General features: G+C 37.2%; 1 protein-coding gene across 3 annotated transcripts in view; it reads left to right on the plus strand.

The window, feature by feature from the left end:
- Window positions 1-21,454, plus strand: part of LOC125276803 (pro-neuregulin-3, membrane-bound isoform) — a 363,293-nt gene extending 341,839 nt beyond the window's left edge. For 2 of the 3 annotated variants that reach the window (XM_048204650.1, XM_048204651.1), the window contains 5 exons: window positions 1,796-1,898; window positions 2,797-2,923; window positions 7,671-7,789; window positions 11,580-11,759; window positions 18,843-21,454. In XM_048204650.1, coding sequence (XP_048060607.1) covers window positions 1,796-1,898; window positions 2,797-2,923; window positions 7,671-7,789; window positions 11,580-11,759; window positions 18,843-19,410 — 1,097 coding nt within the window. In that variant the 3' untranslated portion in view covers window positions 19,411-21,454. The remainder of the gene's footprint in view (window positions 1-1,795; window positions 1,899-2,796; window positions 2,924-7,670; window positions 7,790-11,579; window positions 11,760-18,842) is intronic. The other variant, XM_048204653.1, reaches the window with a different exon arrangement.
- Window positions 21,455-22,614: the final 1,160 nt, after the last annotated feature.

Here is a 22,614-nt window from a genome sequence, read left to right on the forward strand (position 1 = left end):
AGCTAAAATAATAATGTCTTTTTAATAATGTCTACTTATTCAAAAGAATCACTATAGCAAAGTTTGTACTATTTTCTGTTTATTTTGATAAATAAAAGAATTCATTTTTGTTTAATAAATATACTGTAATTAAAATATGTTAATATAAAAATATACTTTAAAAAATACAGAAATACAATTATTTTAAAAGATTCTGAAAGCATTAAAGGAGATCCCATAATATTTACTATTGATTTACAGTAGTAACAATAAATAATATTTATGATATGATTAATATCATATTTTTACATATAATTGTTTCATTATAAATATGGGTATTATCTTTAAGATGGATACCCAAAATAATATATGATATTTACCATCTGAATCAAGCCATGTCATATCAACAGATTGAAAAGTCAGTCAGTTGTTTATTATCATGTTAATTATTGTGTCTTTTGCCCCAACAGCAATACCATACTTTTACATATTCTTCCCTGAAATTGAAAAACTGTTTATTTAATTACCTTGAACAAAACTGAAAATCATTAAGACGACCTTTGTCTGAAAATCTAAACATTAATTGAATCGATTCTCATTTGCTACTTAAATCAACAACATTTTTAAAAACATCAAATATTAGATCAACCTCCGAATCAACTGCTGCCTGCGTCAAGGATCAGACAAATTTGCACGTGCATCCTGAAAAGCGGATATTTAGGAAAGCGCTGTGGCAAGTGTCATCTAGTGGTTTAGAGGAAAATAAAATCAGAGGCGCCTTTAGCCCCAGTTGTACCCTCCGCCTATTTACATATAAAATAACTGCCTGGGGATGTAACCAAAATGGCTACTAAGTAAACTGACATTCCTTAAGGAAGTATGATATTACTTTGGATGGCCATGATGACTTTACCCTGTTAAAGTCAATATGAAATGGAGGTTACAATCTTTTCTTCCCTATATTGTGATGTATATGTCAGTGAAACGGCTTCTCAAACAAGAAACAAAAATCTAGGGCAAGACTTGATTTTGTCTATAGGCAATTAATTGGAGGGTTATTAGGATTATTAGGGAGCATGAATTTAAAAAAAAATGTTCACGGATAAATCATTTATAATAACTACTTCAATATTCCGTAAAAATAAGAATTGTCCATTTTGATTTCATGGTGACTTTAATTTTGAACTGTGAGGTTAACATTGCTTTGAGTCTGACCTTGGAAAGCTCATATGGTTGTTTTCATTCTAGTCACACTCACACTCATGTAGTCGACACATTCATTATACTCAGTCCAATGTGAAGTTAGTGGCAGCTCTTGTAGAGTGTTGTGTCTGAGTATAATCTGATTGATTGCCTATTAACAGTTGTGAAGACAAGCGTGATTTACTCTTTCATATGAGAAATGACAGCTGATATTTTTCACACTTATTAGTGCCCATTTAGGTTTTAACACTTGTCCTGTGCAATCCATTCTTACAAAAAATAAATAAATAAACAACTCTGTCTATTACTTAACTCTTTTCAATGAATTCAGTTTCATGACTAGCTGCCAGTTTTACCCGCATTGCAAACTAGCATTTTGTAAAATAAAGCTCCCACTAGAACAGCCAGCCATGTTTTATTCTCTTATTCTTCTCTTTTTTGTATTCTCTTATACTTCTATTGCAGCAACCTACATATAGTAATGTGCAGCATTCATTGACATTGTTTCCCATCGATGCATCTGCATATGTGCTATGATCTTACTTTTGTATAGCAGCGAATGTTTTTCTCACGTCTTCTTGTTTTCTTCCCCTTGTTTGTTTTGTCCCGACAGAGAGCAAGGAGGTGTACAAAAGACAAGTGATGTCTATCACATGTATTGCCATGGGGATCAGCTTTCTAGGCACCCTCTGCATGGCTCTCTACTGTCGGAACAAGTAAGTGGACTTCAGAATTAATCAAAGCTTGAGCTGTTCCCCAGAGCATATCATTTGAAAGAAGGGCGCAATATAACAAGCTAGAGTAAAGAGCGACTGCTATGGAAACCCGGAAACATAATGACTGGAGGTGGGGACATAATTACTTTCTCATAAAAGCATCCACAGCTCTATTGGCCACCTTTCCAACAGGAATGAATTAAAACATTTTTGGCCTATGGCATGCTTCGGCCTGCTTTGAATGTGCTGCTGCTGGTGCTTTTGCTATTTAGCATTTATAGGCTTGTTTCAAGTATTCAATTGAGACAAATATATTCACAATTATTATAGGCTCAAGATTTGGATGCTCAAAGCTGCCCATTGTCTGTATTGCCTGAGCTACATACAGTAGGCAGCTACCTTCTAATACAACATCCTTCAGGACAGTTTTGGGAGAGTGTTTACGATGCTTTAAAATGCTGCCTTTTGTAGGCGTAAATAGGGAAAGTGGGTAATAATAGCCACATTAGACTGAAACTTTGATCTGTTCCATGCGGTTGAGTATATATCCATATTTCACCCATGAGTTGAGTCAAGCATCAGTAAGAGCAACTGACTGTAAGTTGGAGCTCCTGAAGCAAGAAGGAGTGTGCAGAACAGCCCGGCAATTTCAGTAAAACGCATGATACGAATGAGCGAACTGACAGAAGAAAAATCAAACAATGATGTAGTGACATTTAAGTGCACCAGTGATTATTTTATCTCCCTGGAAAATAACTATGGGCTGTCTTGACTGTCAGAGAATATTCTTACAAATGATGGGTGATGTGTTTGCATGCAAATGAGTCTGCTCGTGTGTTTTTGTGTAAATAAATATCCCCATATTTCGTATTGTAATCTAATTATGCTGCCCCTACAGGAGAAGGAGAGAAAAGCTCCAGGCACACTTGAAAGAGAGTCGTAGCCAGAAAAACTACAACCTCAACTCTTCCAGCCTGGCCTCTAAACCCAGCCTTAGGCCTCAGCAAGGCCTGCAGATCCAGAAAGTAAGCTCCTCTGGCCCTTTTTATGACTGGCATCAATGTCTGTTTTGTATCCGGATTGTATATTCTTAAACTGCACTGCATTTACAGTACATCTTGCCTTCCATTGTGTCTCTACTAGTGTATTCATGCTTTTAAAGAACCTAGGAAAATTGCTTTTTTAAAAAGAAGTTTTCTGTGTTGACACATTGGCTATTGAAAGAGGAAGACATATCAAAAGGATTTTCTTTTTCTTCATGAACAATTCAGTCTAAATAAGACCCCAAACAGATTCCATTACTTGAGAGAACCTTTAACAGGTAAGTTATTCAGTGCCTGCTTGCAAATCCTAGAAAATCACTTGATGTATGGCATATGAACTATGTTATTATGGCCATATATGTTTTTGAAATAACCAAAGCTAACTAAAGATTATGAAATTATACATTTCTTGTTCTTTCTTTCTTTCTTTTTTCTTTTTTTTTTTTTTTTTTTAAATTTGGCTTATGTTTTGCAAGCTAACCCTTCAATATGTTAGCTTAGCTTATCACTAGCCGATTAGTCTGCTAGCTTAGCCTAAACATTTTTATACACATTCTATATTAAAAAAATTATATTAGGTAGACTCAACAGGTAGACCAAATTGTTTGACACCATAAACCATGATTTGCTACTTGCTACTGGCAGGCAGTAGGGCAGGAGCATCCTCGTTCTAGACAGCATTTGATTGGATAGTTGTTTGTAGTGCATGATGGGTCATGAGTATTTTTTCACAACAGAGAGACTATAATACATTTTCAATGCATTTATATATTAATTTCGTTAAATGTTAGAAGTACTCTAGCATACAGTACTGTTGTCCTCAAGGCTAAAAGACATTAGCCGCTTTTCCACCATTGGACCAAACGGTTCTAAGAACGATCTCAGGATTGGTCATTTGTCTGTTGCCTGGCTGCCAGTTTGTAGCTTTCCAAATGCGTTATTTGTCTGATCATCCTCCATATTCACATATTTTCTTGGACAAAAGAGGGTATTGGAATCAAAAAGGTTGAGAACCACTGGACTAAAAGCCACCAAATTTGTTCTCATGGAGTCAAGTGCTATCTGATAGTGATCCAGTCACTGAAAATACATGTTTAATGGGCTTTCTGAGACAAATCCCATCACATCTCTTGCTCATCAGTGGGTAAAACCAAGAACAGCTGATGCTTTACACCACTCAGCTCACTGTAACAAGGCTCTTTCTCAGCTATTCAGGGTGTGTAGGTCTCTGAGGACAGCCACACTAATAATGGTAGTCATGCTAGTCCATCATTGAGGGTTTGTGATTAGTGCATCATTCTCTGTCTTTCCCAGCTCAGAACCGGTGTGCCAGTCCAGGAGTGAATGTAGATAGTGAATCCTGTTGGGAGATTTGGTTAATATTCGCCACTTTCTCAATCGCCCCACTAGCCAATCTATCACAGATAAGCCGATAGAGTCTATTTGCATGGCAAACACTGGTAATTTGAATGTCACTCAAACCCAGTGAGATGTTTAATCATTATAGCAATCGCACACTGTTAGAAGACATGCAAATGCCAGCCAAAGCAATCAAAACTAGGCCAGTGACAGACCAGCTTTTGACACATGATGTTATGTTTTAATGACAATGTCTTTTTCTTTCAGTATGAACTGTAGTGAATATAGGCTGGAGTCAATATTTGACGCATATCTGCATTAGAGATACCCCTGGTAGCAATATCTGTGAAACTTATAAGATTACTAATGTAAGATATGTTTCCATCACATTTCAAAGTCAGTCCTAACCTTTGCCTCATATATATTTCATATGCACCTCACTCTGTCTGGTGCACCTTTCTCTGAAAGTTCAGCCCATGGGCAAATAAACAAACATTTATAATTCACAGGTAACATACAACCTGTCTTGTCTGGAAATATATTTTAGACTGATGTTTGCCATGTAAATGTGAATCATTTGTTGCTTGCTTTGCCGCTGCATATCAAAAATATTTTGATTATTATGGATGTGAAATATTCAATTCAAACCGTTGACATGTGGCTGACATGGGGGTGAGCAAGAAGAGCAATTCACAGCTCTCTAAACCCTGTCACATGTAACACATTTACTCCAGATACTCCTCACTGGCATGGCATTTAAAACAATTACCCTCTTGCACGTCATTAATGCTAAATTAAAACATCCATTATATTAACATCCCCTCCTAACAGTCCTTCTGAGAAAACAGCATGTATTCAGCCTTATGCAACTCTGTTCAAAACAGGTGCATTGAAAACCTTTGAACATAGACGTGTTAACTTCCAAAGAGCTCATTATTCCCCATGCATCCCATATATTCACTTCTGTATAGCTGTATAACAAAGTCATGCTGTGAGGAACTCACTCGTACAGCTTTCATGATGTCTAAGGCGATCTCCCCGATGCTATTTGGAAATAATTTTTCAGCTCTTTTTATAGTACCTTTTGCTCATTACCTTTCTGAAATAACATTTCAGACTTCAGAACATTTTCACACGTTCTGCATATTCCTCCTCAATTGCATTTTCTAAACAGTTTGTTGCTTGTATGGTTCAAGATTACGAGCACTTTTTTGTGAAATTCCTTCAAAATGTTTCATAAAACAATGGAACCTGGCTATATATAGGCTATATATAAAATTGTAATATTTTTGGACTTTTTGTTTCTCTAAAAAGTAGGACATTTTGGCTAAATTCACCTGATTATTTAACATCTAAGTAGCCCATGCAAACCTGTTTGTTTAAAAGCATTTTCTGAAAATGTAGGTGGCTCTGCTTTGAAAAATGCATCTTCCAGATCAGAAAGACGTGCTTTCAAAAAGATTGCGAAGTCATTTTTGATTGCATGAACAGGTCCTTTTGAGTGTGGTCAAAGTGCATCTCTAAGGGAAAAGAAATTGACTGTTTCAGTAATGATAGGCTTCTAGCTTTTCTAATACTAGTTACCCATGTGTTAAAGCGTTGACCTTAAATTCACAAATGACCATTTCTATCTTAGAATGAATCAGACCGCTTTTTTCAAACCTGTTGCAGGAAATGATTTTTAAGATTTTTTGTAGCACTCTGAGTCATGATTTTGCCTTCTCCAAGCTACTGTCTGTGAAGCTGTATCATTCCCAAACTATTGCTTGAATATGTTTGTGAACTGATGTGTTAATTTTGTGTTTCACACCTTACAAGCACTGCAGAATATAAAATAACCATTTTAGCAAATCTTATTCTATACCTTTTCTGGATATTTGGCTTTTATTTTTTCTTTCTGTATTCACATAAATCTATTATTAGTCAGAATGTCTTGCCACCACATCCTCCCACAGCTTTATTTCTACTCTTTCTCTGGCTCCCTTTTTCCTTCTTTAAAAATCTCTCTATAGCTGCTTCCCACTCACCTGATATTTTCAATAGCACATCATGAGTCGCTAAATCATACAGCTGTGCAATTCATATTAATATAGAGAGAAAGATGGCCATTACATAACATATAACATAACGTAGCATAACACAACTGGCTAAATGTCTGCTAAAGTAATCATAAACTAGATTTTGTTTTGAATTGAAAGATTAAGATTTATATAAGTGTTTTTAAATATATGACTCACTTGAATTTCAAAACATTAGATAAAACATTATAAAATTGCCTAAGGTATAGTGCGTGGGTTATATGTCACATATTTGTATTGTCAGCTTACTTCAGCTCAGGTTTGAAAAAAAAAAAAAAGAAAAAAAGTCAAGCTTACTGCATATGTCATTTCTTTGTCAAGACAGTGTCAGTATTTCACAGACACAAGACTTTTCCTCCAAGCTACTGTTATATCACAAATGAATAAAGTCCTGTAGGTTGGGATGTTACATGATGCATTCAAATCATAATGTAAAGATGCTCCCAGTCATAATTTGCAGAACAGAAAATAATGAGTTTCTAAATTATGCACATACACTGCATAAATTTAAGCAATCACAATAAAGTTCCTGTGTGCCTGTAGCTCAAACAGTAGAGCATGTCGCTAGCAATGGCAAAGTCATGAATTGGATTCCCAAGGAATGCTTAAACTGATGAAATGTATACTTTGAGTGCAACGTAAGGCGCATTGAAAAAAGTGTCTGCCAAATGCATAAATGTAAATGAGGGAAGAAAAAGGACGGCGCGGGGGGGAAAAACAGTATGATCTCTTCTGCACTGCACATATTGTTCCCACACAAGTTCCATTAGAGGAAGCTATTGGGACATTGCTTGAATTTACATAGTCCTGAAAGTGCTATATTATCCAATTAGAGTGACTCTAGTGCCCTTCTCTGATCCCCCATCAGTTCTCCTCCTGTACACTCCCTCTCTCTTTTCTCTGCCACTCGACATGTGAAGTGAAGGTGGGATAGTGGAAGAGATTAAGTATCTCTCTGACATTTAGATCATTGTGTGCATTCTGCCAGAAGCAGAAATGGGTTTTTATGAGGAAGTCTTTCAAGGTGTGAAATTTAAATTGGATTTGTCTGCAGGTTCCATACAGGTTTGTTGGATTATCTGAACATCAGTGGAACTCGACCACTGGCTCTTTGTCAAAGCCAAGAATCAAGGCAAAGAGTAGAGCAGATGTCTGAGCTCTTCTGGATATATTAACCAACTGGGACTGAAAAAAAAAAAGTATTAATTAAAAGATTAGATGACAGCTCATAGCATCACCCATAGACAAAATTGTAATATTTAACATTTGTCTTCTTTATGTCTCTTTTTCAGTATTATAAACCCACAAGGTCCTTGCCACCACTTGGAGGCGCTGTTCGAGAGTCCAGTTTTGCTCAAAGCCCTGCGGCCTCTACCAATCCACAAGGCACAATGACAGGAAAACACACCAGGTATGATAATAGTGATATCACAGCAAAGGCAGCCAATTCTTAATTTCGTCTTAAAAACATTTATTTATTTTTTTTTATCCTTCTTAAGATGTCTCTTTTTTTCCATGCTGATTTAATGGCATTGCAAGAAATTATGATAATGATTATTGTAACGAAGCAGTTTAAAGACCACATGCCTCTGTCAAAAAGCACTGAGGAGAGAAATTAAATTGCATCCAATACTATGCACCCAATGATTGTGGTACATTTACTGAATAGTAAAAAAATTATCATTCTAATTGGCAGTACATACATTAATATGCGTTTCTGTAATAGCATAAGTGGCAACAGTATATGGAAATAAATTTCACTGTGATGACATGTAATTTACCAGCCTAGTGCTTTTTATAGTCAGATCTCTGCTGTAACACAATATGACAGTTTCATGTTATGTTTTGTTTTGTTTTGTTTTTTCCAAAAGATACAATAACGTTCAGTAAGTTTAGGGGTCGGTTATATTTTTGAAAAAAGTGTCAAGCTGCATTTATATGACAGTAAATACAGTAAAAACAGTAATTGTTACATACTCCCGGTTTTATGTACCATGTGTTTTTTTTATTATTTTTTTTTTTTTATTATTTGGACTTTTAGGTTAGATACTGCCCTGTTCTTATGATTCCTGTGTTTTACTTCCTGTGTTTGCCTTATGCTGCGTTCACGCCACCTCGTATTTACCGGAATCTTGAAATGACAACACGTGACATTATATACGGAGCTGTTCACGTCCTTTTGGTCCTTGGACTGGGAATTATGCATTTCCATGGCACCACTATCAACGCCTAAATGAATGGTGGTACATGTGGGAGCATGTGGGAGCTTTCAGAAAACTCCCAGCTTACAAGCTGTAATTACGAGCTCTATGAGGACGTGAATGCTTTTTACAAGCTAGAATCTCGTAACTACAGGAATTACGAGGCCACGTGAACACACCTTTAGTCCCTGGTTTGCTTCCATAGTTACCCTCATTTATCTCCAGAGCTACTAATCACTTTCACCTGTTCCTTGTTCCAGCCCTTGTTATCTTGAGTATTTAAACCCCAGTGTTTCACCTGTGTTTTTCATTATGTGTTGTCCATGAATTGATGTCCTGTTGGTTTGCTCGGTTTTGTTTCTTGTGTTCATTGAGTTCTTTTTTTTTTTTGTATCTTATTTTTTCTACAATAAACTTTTGGCATTTGGATCCAGCTCACCCTTGTTTCTTAGTTCATATAGTAATATTGTGAAATATTATCACAATTTAAAATAACTGTTTTCTATTTTAGTATGTTTTAAAATGAAATTTATTCCTGAGATGGCAAGGCTGAATTTTCAGCATCATCACACCAGTCTTCAGTGTCACGTGATCATTCTAATTTGCTGAAGAAACATTTCTTTTTATTATCAATGTTAAAAACAGTTGTGCTGCTTAATATTTTTGTGGAAATTGTGATACTTTTTTTTTTTTTTTTTCAGAATGCTCTGATGAATAGAAAGTTCAAAAGATCATTAGTTATTTGAAATAGAAATCTTTTAATAAACATTATAAATGTCTTTACTGTCACTTTTTATCTATTTAATGTGTCCTCACTGAATAAAAGTATTCTATAAAAAAAATCTTACTGACCCCAAACTTTGGAACAGTAATGCATGTTGGACACAGTTAACTTACTTCACTAAGCCCCACCCTGCCCTGTTAGTTACTGTTGCTAACTCAGACAAGCTTTACAGAGCTTCCTGTAGAAATCCGTGAACCGTGTGATTTTCATTAAAATGTGATCATAAATTAATTGCATATTATTCTTACACTGACTGAAATGAATTGTATCATTGCAACATTGCATCTGCTGTTTTTCATTAAAGAAACTGTTGAATTGCACAGTAACATGCGAATCAATAACTGACGTGAATCAATACGTGAAAGAAAAGACTAGTTAGACTATTTGCTCTAATTTACCTTAGAGCAAATGTAGTTGTTTTTATACTGATGGGAATGAGAGATGACAGTTTAATCCACACAATTTATTTAATCATTTGGATAAAGATCTCTGGATACTATTATAAGTGACCTGGCTGCAGCATTTTAAAATATTTTCTAATAATATCCATAAAAATCCATAAAAAAAGAAGGTCATTTGAAATGGAGGTTTGTTGTTTTAGGATTCAATAGATTGTTAGGTTTTATTGAATTCATTCAGCCATTAAATTTTTTCCTGATATGACTGATCTATTATGTTTTAAATGATGGCTCATCCACACCCAAAGCGCGTGTGTGGATAAGAGTTCCCGTGTGTCATAGGGTTTTATCAAGGGGTGGGGGTGGTCTTTGATGGCAGAGACACAAATCCTTTCAGCCTTATTTAATCCTAATACTTTCCTCAATCTACACGTTAAGCCCTGATTCCACTCTCTGTTTTTGTTTGTGGTTCAATGCACTCTTGCAATCATACATACATATGCCCCTATCCCACCCTTCCCCAACCGCTCATGTCTTCAAACGATCATCAAAATCTAACTGATTGCACTTGACTCAGAGTAAGGAACAATTTAAATATGCAGTGAATTATCTCTCTGTTTGAGACTCATCTAAAATCGAGCATGAATTCCTCTCCAGGCTATTTTTTACCCAAAAAGTCAAATGTGTGCTCCTTACTGCCAGCAGTCTGATAGGTCAATTAATCTCTATGTTAATGCGGCCCCATTCAGTGGAAATGTATGTACAACATCTCCCTGTAGTTTGCCTAGCAGTCTCACATAAATATCTAATTGGGAACAAGGTGAGTCATTGGTAATGTGCTCCGTTTTTTAATGATAGATGAAATATATCTAGTGAATTATTCTTACACACACACACACACACACACACACATTGTCTATAAGTGTGTAGACCAAATCTTGAATTCCAAAGTGTTGTTTATTTCCAGTGTCTTTCTCAGCAAGCTTTATGTATAAATGTCCTGCTTTGTAAAACATTCAGCACACCAGATGGAGACAGAGAGAAAGTGAGAGTGTTAAGCATTTCTAACACAAGAACGCTATAGACTGGGATAGAAAATAAGATTGAGCATCGCTGCTTCGCTTTGTACCAAGTCGTGTGCTATTTTTAGCATTTTCTCACAAAAAAAAAGCATCCACAGAACAAAGACAGAAGTAAAATCTTTAAAAGATCAGTTTTATTGTATTTATTTATTTGTTTGTCTATGTATTTGTTCTGTTCTGTTAAGAACTTTTTTTTTGTTTGATTGGTTTTGCTTGTTTGTTGGTTTGCCTCTCCTATCCAGTCATTTCCTCTCTTTGTCTGTCCTATCAAATTTAAAATTAAATGTAAAATTAAGGTAAATAATATAATAACTAAGGCTAATAATTAAAATTAAGGCTAATTTCAGGTGGATGCTGCACATTGGTGGTGGTTAAGGAGATTCCCCCTTCCATATGTAAAGCGCTTTGAGTACCCAGAAAAGCGCTATATAAATGTAACAAATTATTAAATTATTATTATTATCATTAATATTAATAATAATTATTAAAATAAAATACATAATTTTAAAATGAATATTATTGTTGTTGCTGTTGTTGTTCAGTTCTCTTCTGATGCTTTTAATATGTTCTTCTAGCCTAGTCAAAGCCCCATATCAAGATATTATTATTTATCCCTGAATAAACATGCACTTGTCAGATTTGAACCGTTTCTCCCTGGGGATCAAATTGACTCCAGCAATAACACAAAAGTACAAATAAAGAAATCCATGAGTGATATGTTTGTTTTATTTTATAGGAGCAGTTCCCTTTCTCATAGTCCAGATCAGAGTCGCCGTTCTGCTCTTCGGCCTGTATCTCGCAGAACACCCCCCATAACCAGAGGATGTCTGAATGCCATTGGTGGATCAAGAGATTCTGGTCCTGCCTACCAACATCTACAGGAAGTAGACAGCTCAGAGAGGGAGTCAGTGAGAAGGTTAGTTAGCAACGTTAATTTGCAACAGGTCAATGAGCTTAATACTAATTATTTAATGCTTGCGCATAGTCCTGCCCCAATGGATTAAACCGCCGTCCATCATTCTGTGAGGGATGGGATGCATTAATGCAACGAAAATTGCATGCAAAGATTTATTTATTTATTTTTTTTTTTTGGGTGGCATCCATGCGAGTCGGTTGTGGTAGGTGACACTTTCGGCCTCTACCAGGACCTCTCTGTCTGCTCCCTCGATCCACTGATTTATGAGCCAATCCATAGTTTTAAACAACAGCTTCTACCACAAAACCCTAAGGCAGAGAACTTTGTAATTTTTTTTCTGTTTCTCCTGTATCTTAGATATGAATTCAAAAAGTTTATCCAGGTTCAATATATAAAGATTTATTTATTATTTGTTTGTTTTCCTCTTAAAGAGGACCTATTATACTTTTGTTTTGTTTTTTTTGTTGTTTTTTTGTTTTGTTTTTTACATTTTCAGCTTTCTTTAGTGTGTAAATGTTGCTCCCTGAAACACCTTGATTGTAGTCTTGAGCTTTCTTCCGGGAATGTACACATCACAATATTCCTTAAATAATTTAAATAATTCCCGCCCAAGGCATATGCAAAATTGAGCGCATCAGGCCTGGTTGAGTTGCGTTAGTGGTGTGTTTTTTCCACCCTGGATCTAACACGGTTATGGTAAGGGTTGTGCCATTTTCGAAATGCACGAAGCGATTAATGAAATACAATACTGATCCAGCTGACCAATCAGAGCACAATGCTCTTTTCGGAAAGAGGTTTTTTTTAGTCTGATTTATGAACAAAAGCTGGTTCTTTTGTTTTTTATTTAGGGCTAATTTGCCCAAAGTAACTACTATATGTCTCCATCTGTGATATTAAAGGATTAGTTCACTTCAAATGAAAATTAGCCCAAGCTTTACTCACCCTCAAGCCATCCTTGGTGTATATGACTTTCTTCTTTCTGATGAACACAATCGGAGTTAAAGGTGCTAAAGAGGATCTTTTCGTCGACTGAGAAACCAAAGACTGTCATTTCAAAAGACTGAGTTTTTGAAATGAGCGCATGCGTAAGAACAACCCCTCTCATTCGAAGTAACGCCTCCCAAAACTCGTAAACACTCGTATTGGAACACGAGTGTTTACCACCGGCATTCGCTGTGTTGTGTTAGTGGATTCATTATGTCGGACTCACCGCAGGTAACTCATAATCTGCAGTTGTTACTCCTGTCTCCTGACAAAAACATTGCATGCGGCGCCTGTGGAGAGTGGAAAGTTACTGGAGCGCGCAGCCGCGCTCGTCTCTCACAAGGAACGTCATGGCAGTGATTGACAAGCCAGAGGGCCAATCCGCGCACGTCTCTCACAAGGAACGTCACGGCAGTGATTGACAAGCCAGAGGGCCAATCGTTTACGCGATGATCACATAAACGATTGGCTGATGTTTAAGGCCCTACCTCGTGCACAGATGATGTATATTAATATTATTCCTTTCAGTGCACCTAATAAATAGTCTTTTATCAGTTAGTAAAGACAGTTTCAAGTAATATTGCAAAAATGTATAAAACAAAACATCCTCTTTAGCACCTTTAAATGAATAAATATCCCGATGTATCCAAGCTTTATAATGGCATTGAAAAAAAAATCCATATTTAACAATTTTTTAAGTAAAATATCTAGCTTCCGCCAGACCGCCTTCCGTATTCAAGTTACGAAGAAAGAGTAAACTGGCATCTCGTCAGTTACACTTTTTCCATAGGACATAGCGTAAGCTTTTTTAACTGCAAGACTGGAAGGCGATCTGGCAGAAGCTAGATATTTTACTTCATAACTTGTTAAATACTGTATGCATATAAAAATTTTTACACAAATGCATCGCTTCGCTTCAGAAGGCCTTTATTAACCCCCCAGAGCCGTGTGGAGTACACATTTATGATGGATGGATGAGAATGTAAGCACTTTCTTCAGCTCATATTTGTTGATCCCGGTCACTGCCATTATAAAGCCTGGATGCGTCATGATATTTATTAAAATATCTCTGATTGTGTTGATCAGAAAGAAGAAAGTCATATACACCTAGGATGACTTGAGGGTGAGTAAAGCTTGGGCTAATTTTCATTTGAAAGTGAACTAATCAAAAATGAAAGTGAACTGTGAATTAATTGAACCCCCAATACAAACTCATGCATGATGTCACCACTTGTGGGTGGGGCCCTGTCTCTCTCGGGCAAGAAAGGCCCCATGATTGGTGGTATGTCACTGGCAAGGTTTACTTTTTATTGTATGGTAAAATACATTTACCCAGAGTGTATCTTTAATGGCTTTGTGAATGTGCCATAAAGCCTGTTTTATAATTGCTCCCAAGTTTTCAGTGGTGAGTGTATGCCTTTGTCTCCATGCCGACTGTGAGAGCAACAAGCGGGCTTGTCTGAGCTCTATTATTGAAGTTTTGTATGCAGGCATGACTCACTGAGACAGGAGGGCACTGGGGAGTGCTGCCTTTTCTAGGAGCAGCACAGCTAATAAAAACTACACTGTCATAGCCAATTAAACAGCCAGTGATATATCAATGGAATGGCCAGTCCTGGATGAGTTTGCTAGAATGGGCCAGTCATCAACTCGCACACACTATAGGCTATCCTGGCCCAGTTAGGTTTTCGTTTGCTATACAGGAAGGCTTTGTAGTGCGGAAGACACCACCTCGCCTTAAAATCTCCAACGGGGTCTCAGCACTGACCTATTTCCCGCCTTCCAGCCTGCATAAGAATATTTCTCTGCCGGAGAGAGCTCTGTTACCATGGAGACAGGCTGGGATACGGGACAGGAAAGAGAAGGAGAGAGTGGGAGCGAGACAGGAGAGGAGTGACGGGAAAAAAGAGAAAGGGAGGGAGGAAGAGAGACCGAGATAGAACTGTTTTGCATATGACAGCAGAAAAAAAAAATCTTGGCCGTCTCATTCCTTCCGTCCCAGAAAGCTTGCTGTTATCTTGCTAGAATGGCTTACGTAGGGAACAGATTTCTCATAGTGTTATTGTTCCCTGTATTTTTAGACAGAAAGGTACCTGTAAACCTCCCTCTGGGTCGTCTGGATTCCCTTGAGCTGAGTGCTTTAGCAAGTATGTAGACAGCATTTATAATTGCTTACTCATATTAAGTCCTGCCGTTTTGAATAAAACAATCCAGTGATTTCCCAGAATGCAGCATGCCTCCTACTGACACATATTTTCTCAGTGGCTGGTTTCCTGGACAAAGTCCGTTTCTAATGCCTGACCTCATCTTACAGCGAGTGTTTGCTCATTAAAGTGTTTTCAGTAATAGGCTTTCAAAGAGGCCGGGCTGTTCATTATACAGGACCTCAAAACATGCCTTGAATATATTTCACTACAGTGACAGCCATCGAGCTGTTTTCTTTCCAGCTAATTCATTTCAAGCAGGTATCTGAAATTGTTACGTGATATGTTGAGAACAACAGCATAATCTGCAGAGAGGCACGACAATCACTTCCTTCGGATGCTACCTACTAACCTTCAAAAGTGATGTTTCCTCCTTTCTTACAAATAGCAGGAAATGATCTGTCTATTCGTGAGATACATAGAGTGAGTGTCACTTATATTTATATAAGCAGACCACCAACAGTATCTTTTTCAATCTGGCAAGCTATAATTTGATTGGCTGACTGTGGCGAAGGGCGGAGGTTTCTTTGTTTTTCTTGTTTTAAAAAGAAAAATAAGCAGAATTTGCCAGGTTTGTGGCATCAGACCATTGAAATATATTAAACGTCATTTTAGGCACTTAGTAGAAAGTATTCTGCTTTGTTTTCTGAGTTAGGCCAGTGAATTAGTCTGTACTATAGTTTTGGATGTACATAAACATTTTAATCACAAGTCTACACATATTTTCTGCTGTTTCTCTGGGAACTGGGTCCTGAGGACTGGAGTTGAGAAACATTGCTCTAAATGACAGTCAGACAGGCTCTTCCTCTCTGTATAGGTGGAATAAGATGCCGTGTGAACCAGACCTTTTGTCGTATAGTCAAAGGTCTAGATATATATGCGACTAGAGGAGAGATGGAGAGAGGGTCACTGGAGAGACGTGCTCAGCAGAAGGAGCTTCATTATGAATTTCTAGTCTTGTTCAAAAGAGCTCTCTGTTGACATTGCGGATTTCTGTAAATGATCACATTAAATCAAATCATGATCTCTAATCTTAAGCAAAATCTGACAAACGCAGGCTAAATCCATGCATCCTTAACTGTTTCTAAGTCTTGATATTTCATTATGAATGATCCATGGCCTGCTGGAATACTTGACATTTCTGTCATATCTACTGTTTTATAGAAAATAGAATCAGACAATTTGCCTCCCCTTGATTGAGGCTTAACTCTGACTCGGTCATTATCAGAAAAAGCAGTGCTTGGTTAAATATTGATGCTTTGAGAAAAGCCATTCTTTGTCAGGGATTATGAATTATTACACAAAGATAATGAATCAGGGGAACAATACTGATTGCTCCTAAATTGAGAGATTAGTTTACCAAAGGTCTGGTTGGATGGAACTTCTGCTTTCATCCCTTTTAAAAGAATTTTGCAATCAAATCGTCAGAAGATTAACTTGAGGACGACTGCCACGGGGAGCAGCCAGTTCTGAATCAGGAAACCAGCTAAAGCCCAGCTGAACTAAACGATTATGAGTCAGAGAAGACACTGGGCTACCAGCCAGACAGAATGAATGTTGAATGGCTAATAAACTGAGATACCTGAATGTGTAGTAATTGTGTTATTCTGTCAACACTTAATAGCCTTGTGTTTTATAAGTCGCATTAAATCATTTATTATGTCAGACATTAAATTTCAAATAATGTCTGCTGTGATGACAGGGTGAATTTCATGTTTTTCACATTTTCAAATACATTCTTGGATCCCACTTTAATTTGCAGAGAACTATAATAAGTAAGATATTCGTAGTTGTTGACTTTGTCTAAAAGTGTACACAATGAGCTCTGTACAGCAAAGAAAATTAACACTGACTCAACCGATGGTGCACATTTAGGGCGGGACAGTTTGACAGACTAATGGCAAAGGCTGCATATACCAAGACGATTCACTTGTATTAATATGAATGGTAGAAAATGCACCATGCAATATTGCAGAACAAGTCTTGCTGCAGAGTCATAAAACTTGCGCAATACACATGCATATTGACTGAACCAACTTTGAAAATACAATTTTTAATGCTATTTGACAGTAATGCCGCGTGTCCACCAAAGCGTTTTTAGCCAGCTGTGAGCCCTTGAGAGCACTTTTCAGTTAAGAGGCTTTGTTGCTATGATATGGCATTTCCACAGCACTGTTACTTGTAACTGATTTCGCAGATAATTTGTTTCAGATTAAAGAATCAAAAATTGAATTTACCTTGGCATAGTTGAATAACAAGAGTTCAGTACATGGAAATGACATACAGTGAGTCTCAAACACTATTGTTTCCTCCTTCTTATGTAAATCTCATTTGTTTAAAAGACCTCCGAAAAACAGGCGATACGTAACAGTCGGGATCATTAATATGTACGCCCCCAATATTTGCATATGCCAGTCCATGTTCAAGGCATTAGACAAGGGCAGCCAGTATTAACGTCTGGATCTGTGCACAGCAGAATCATCAGACTAGGTAAGCAAGCAAGGACAATAACGAAAAATGGCAGATGGAGCATTAATAACTGACATGATCCATGATATCATGATATTTTTAGTGATATTTGTAAATTGTCTTTCTAAATGTTTCGTTAGCATGTTGCTAATGTACTGTTAAATGTGGTTAAAGTTACCATCGTTTCTTACTGTATTCACGGAGACAAGAGAGCCGTCGCTATTTTCATTTTTAAACACTTGCAGTCTGTATACTGCATAAACACAACTTCATTCTTTATAAATCTCTCCAACAGTGTGTAATGTTAGCTTTAGCCCGTTAGCCACGGAGCACAGCCTCAAACTCATTCAGAATCAAATGTAAACATTCAAATAAATACCATACTTACATGATCCGACGCATGCATGCAGTATAGGGTTGTATTAGCTGTGTGAACTTTGTAAATACAACGTATTATAGTCGAGAGCTCGGGGGGGCAGGGAGCGTGCGATTTAAAGGGGCCGCAGCCTGAATTGGTGCATAGTTAATGATGCCCCAAAATAGGCAGTTAAAAAAATTAATTTAAAAAAAATCTATGGGGTATTTTGAGCTGAATCTTCACAGACATATTCAGGGGACACCTTAGACTTATATTACATCTTGTGGTTTTAGGGCACCTTTAAAATTTTCGACACAATGTAGAGTACTTGCTATGTATGTTTGGAGACCAGCGATATTAATTTCTCATCCATTTTGTTCTGTTCTCTGCTTGTTGATGTCTTTATACAGCAAGAATTTTGTGACAGCTGGTCGGTGTTGTATTTGTCCCACCCCTCCTCCACTTTGACTGGACGGCTGGCTAAAAAGTGACAGTGATAAGAGCAGTGTTTTACTCAAAGTTGAACATTCTTCAACTCTTCAACGCCGAGCGCTCAGAGCTTGAGCGTGAAAAGATGCTTAAAAAACGCGGCGCTCCCATTGAAAACATTTGGAAAAGTACGCTAGCCGCTGGTAAAAAAAAAAAGCTTTGGTGGACGCATGGCCTAAGAAACAACATTTATGGGTCAGTTCAGGTCATTTTCTTGCTGGATTTGAAATATTTAAATGTAAAATTGGCAAGCAGTTTTTGAGATTTCAGTATTTCCCCCTTCTAGTAGATAAGAGTTGGTCTTGCATGGCTAAAATAGTTGCCTGGAGGTGTTTGAAGAACTTGGCAAGAAGTAACAGTGTTCATGAACCTATTTGAACCAGTCATTATTTTTGAAATTGTGTTTGTTGATGCTACAGGCGCAGAAATTACACACTTCAGCTTTATTCGACTTTTAGAATATGTATCCATTCTTCTTATGATTCAAAGAAACATTCCCAAGAAACACTCTAATCATTTTCTACATACATTCCTGTCTTTTTCTTAATCACTCTGTCATCTTTTCCTCTTTCTTTGCAGGAACATCTCCAGCCCAGGTAATGACCTACATCAGGATTCCTTTTACAATATGCAAGCCTCACAATCCTCAAAATCTTGGAGCAGCCACTTAGACCACAGGTGCGCTAGGAGCCTCAGGTCAGGCGGACCTAGCCAGAGTCCTCCTGCTCCCTACCGACCCTGCTCTATCCCAATCATCCCCTCCGTCCACTCTTACCAGGATGAGGTCTCGTGTATGCAAACTGCCCCTACTGATGGAAGCAGCCGTTCTAGCCCTCTGGAAAGCAAAGCAGATGCTTCAGCTGTCAATCAACAGTCCAACGTAACGGTCTCCAACCGAGCGGCCAGTAGACGGGAGGAAGTGGCTTCGCTACTTGACGAGGCTCAGGAACAGCTCAGAGCGCTAGCACATGCCCAGAGGAAACAGGAGGACATCAGTAGCTTCGTCCCTCAGGGGGCCAAAGAGACTGTGTGCATCCTTTTAGCAAATGGGGGTGGACAAGGGGGAGTGGCCACTTTTGGGCCTACGGAGACTCACTTAGTGAGCCCGAGAGACACACACAAAGATGCCACAAAGCCTGGCCAATGAGGAGTTGACAGGACTAACTACAAACGTCCCGTGTGTCCTGGGGCTTCGGAACGCTCTGCCAAAATACCACCGAAACCTACCGTTGAATTTCTGAGGACCTGCTGTGGGTAGAAGCGTGGGAGAGTGGCAGTCTCGAACATGTGAAAAGATAATTTATTTATATGCATTTATTTAAGGAGAAACTTCTACTTAGAAAAAGAAACCAAATAGTCTGTCATCTCCATGGTGTTTTTAACTGTATAAAATATACATAAATATATATAAATGGATATAAATATATGAATTCAAACTGGTGACCAAGTACAAAAAAGGAATATGGGAATGAGAAACTTACTTTTGTAATGTATCAGCTCCACATTCTTAAAGACTTGATGCTCGGTGGTTTAGAAAAAAAAAAAATATTTAAAAAAACAAAAAGGAGTTTTTCCACACGTTTCACTCATTTCCAGCCAAGCTAAGCTTGTCCGACACACAATCTTGTGTTTTGCACCTGCAGCAGCTGTGTTTACTATCACCGTCCCGGTCACTGTCCTTTACCCTGCCAAGGAATATGGCTCCATCTGCCTTTGAAAACAGTGGAATATGGATTACAATTGGACTAAACTTCAAAACGCTGATCGTATCCAGGCATGAGGTAACTGATAGTTAAGCACTGCCTCCAAGACATCGATTGGAAGAATTTGGTGTGTCTGTCCATTTGTGGAGCAATCTGCATTTTGTTTTTTGTGCCTCGGTGCGTTCACTCCTTCATTTTGATTCAGATACGAGTAAGGATAAACTAATGGAACAGAGCACATCCTGCAGCGCACCACCTGAGATGCACAAACAGACCGTCGTCGCCTCTCTGGATGGACCGAGGATATTCCAGCACGGGATAGGGGGTGGGGGTTGGGGGGGCGTTCTCGGCCAACACAAGGAGCTTTGGTGTTTTTTTCTTTTCTTATGGAATTATCTGCTGCTTTCTGGGAAGGTGTGTGGGAGCAGTGGTCACTATGAGTCTGTATGCTACCTTTGGATTGGGACATAATATTTCTGTGAATTAACAACCAAATGTGGTAAGCAAGAAAAATTAACAATGAATCTTTGGTGAAGCTGTTTCTTTGTTAGTTTTGTTTCATTTTTTTTTTTCTGACCCCCAATTCACACAACTGTGCATGTTGATAGTATTGTTTTGCAGAAATGACTTACTGAGAAGGCCCACAAAGAGAAAAACGCATTATAATTGACATGCATCTGCTGATTTCAACCCAAATCCTGGTATAAAAACACAATTGGTCTGCTGAGTTTTATAGATCAGTCTTAATAGACCTGTGCTCAATGACGGCATTATTTCGAACGGACTTTTTTATGTGTTGTTGTTCCTCCTCAAGCATTTATTTAAGACCGCCAACTGTAGTTTGGTTTTAAGACCTTTGTTTTTTTATGCATGTTGCATTTGTCCTTTATCAGAGATAGTGCCTGCCATTCCAGAAATAACTCAAGGCCAAGATTAAATTAAACATATCTCCTGGTAAAAGAAGGCAAAGTAAAGGTTAGCCTGTGGCAGAAAGGAGGTATAAGGGCAGGCAGATAAGACTTTCACTTGATCTTATAAAACCTTTCCCTGGCAAAAGCACTGACCTCATCAGGGAATTGAAGTGTGGATGGCATGTCTTTCAAATACTACACATGCCAAAATGTAATCATGCATCAGAAGTAGTCACAAAATTACTACTGTATAAGGGAAAGACGGGATAGATTTAGATCTTAAAGCTATACTATTTCTTTATCAGACAAATTACATTTTTATTACATACTTTTATAATGTAAGTTGGTTTAGGACAGTTCTAGGATTTCAGTTAGATACGAGTTGCTGTTCAGATGAAATTCAGAAGTTTCCAAAATAGTATGTTTGTTTATGGAACCTTGTTTTCTGCCACTACATAAAAAATAAAAAAGGTAATTGTGACTTTTTATCTCACAATTTTCACTTTTTTATCGCAATTGTAAATTTACATCTCGCAATTCTGACTTTTTTCTCAGAACTGCGTGATATAAAGTCCCAATTGTATGTTATAAAGTCAGAATTGCAAGATATAAACTCGTAATTCTGAGGAACAAAGTCTCTTTTTTTCTTCATAATTTGACTTTATAACTCTTAATTGTGTTTATATCTCACAATTCGGACTATTTGTTAGTATGAACATTCATGATTGTTTTTTATGTATGCATGTCGCTTCATCCATCTCTTTTTATGGGCATAGGTAACCAGAAACTTCACACGCTACAAAGATGATGCCACATCACTAAGTGATCTATAAAACTGCAGACTGGTTCATTTCCAGGTCATAGCAGCAGATATATAAACCGTCCACCATCTGTTATAGCTATTAATGTTCATTTTCAGTTAAAATGATGTGGGAAATGTTTCAGTTGAGCTGGACCATATTTTGTACACTAGTGCTAAAGTATATTAAATTATGTTTTTGCACAGTTACAATGTATGGTACTTTATGCTGTCATTATTCCAGAATGCAAGGGATGTGATTGATGAATTAATTACTGAAGGCAGTATATCGCAAGACATGTTTCGACAGTTCGCAACTGTAGAAGGTGTAACACGAGCACAACCGAAACTTCATGGTTCTGTATAACAGTCCCTTGACGTACTTTAATGTGCAATTTCAAAATCAAGAAATTTCTGTTTATTCTTGTATGTGCAAAACTGCATTATTGCCCTCCCAATTGAAATAGTTTTTCTTTTCATTTAGTTCATTTTTTTTATTTTTTCAATAAAGATGAATCTTCAGTGTTGAATAATTTTAGAATGAGTGCCTTTTTTACTAAATCATAAATTATTAATAATATAAATCCAAAAACATCAGACTACATAAACCAGTGTTATTTCAGAATTGTTTATACAGTGGTAATATATTTCTTAATATTTTGAATTATCTTTTATCTTTGTATTTATTTACAGTTTTCATTTTAGTTTTAGTAATTTTATGTTCTTGTCATTTTTTTTTTTCTATTTAGCCTTTATTTTTTATTTCAGTTTTTAGTCATTTTAGTATTTCAACATTTTATTTCAGTTAGTTACTCAAGGCAACATTTATTTTTTTTAAGTTTTTCATCTAATATTTCAATAGTGAAATGATATTCTGTTGTTGCATCTTTATTTCAATTAACGAAAATGTTCTATCCTGCCATCTCCACAAATTATGG

Source organism: Megalobrama amblycephala, linkage group LG10, assembly GCF_018812025.1.
Source record: "Megalobrama amblycephala isolate DHTTF-2021 linkage group LG10, ASM1881202v1, whole genome shotgun sequence".
Classification (NCBI taxonomy): Eukaryota; Metazoa; Chordata; class Actinopteri; order Cypriniformes; family Xenocyprididae; genus Megalobrama; species Megalobrama amblycephala.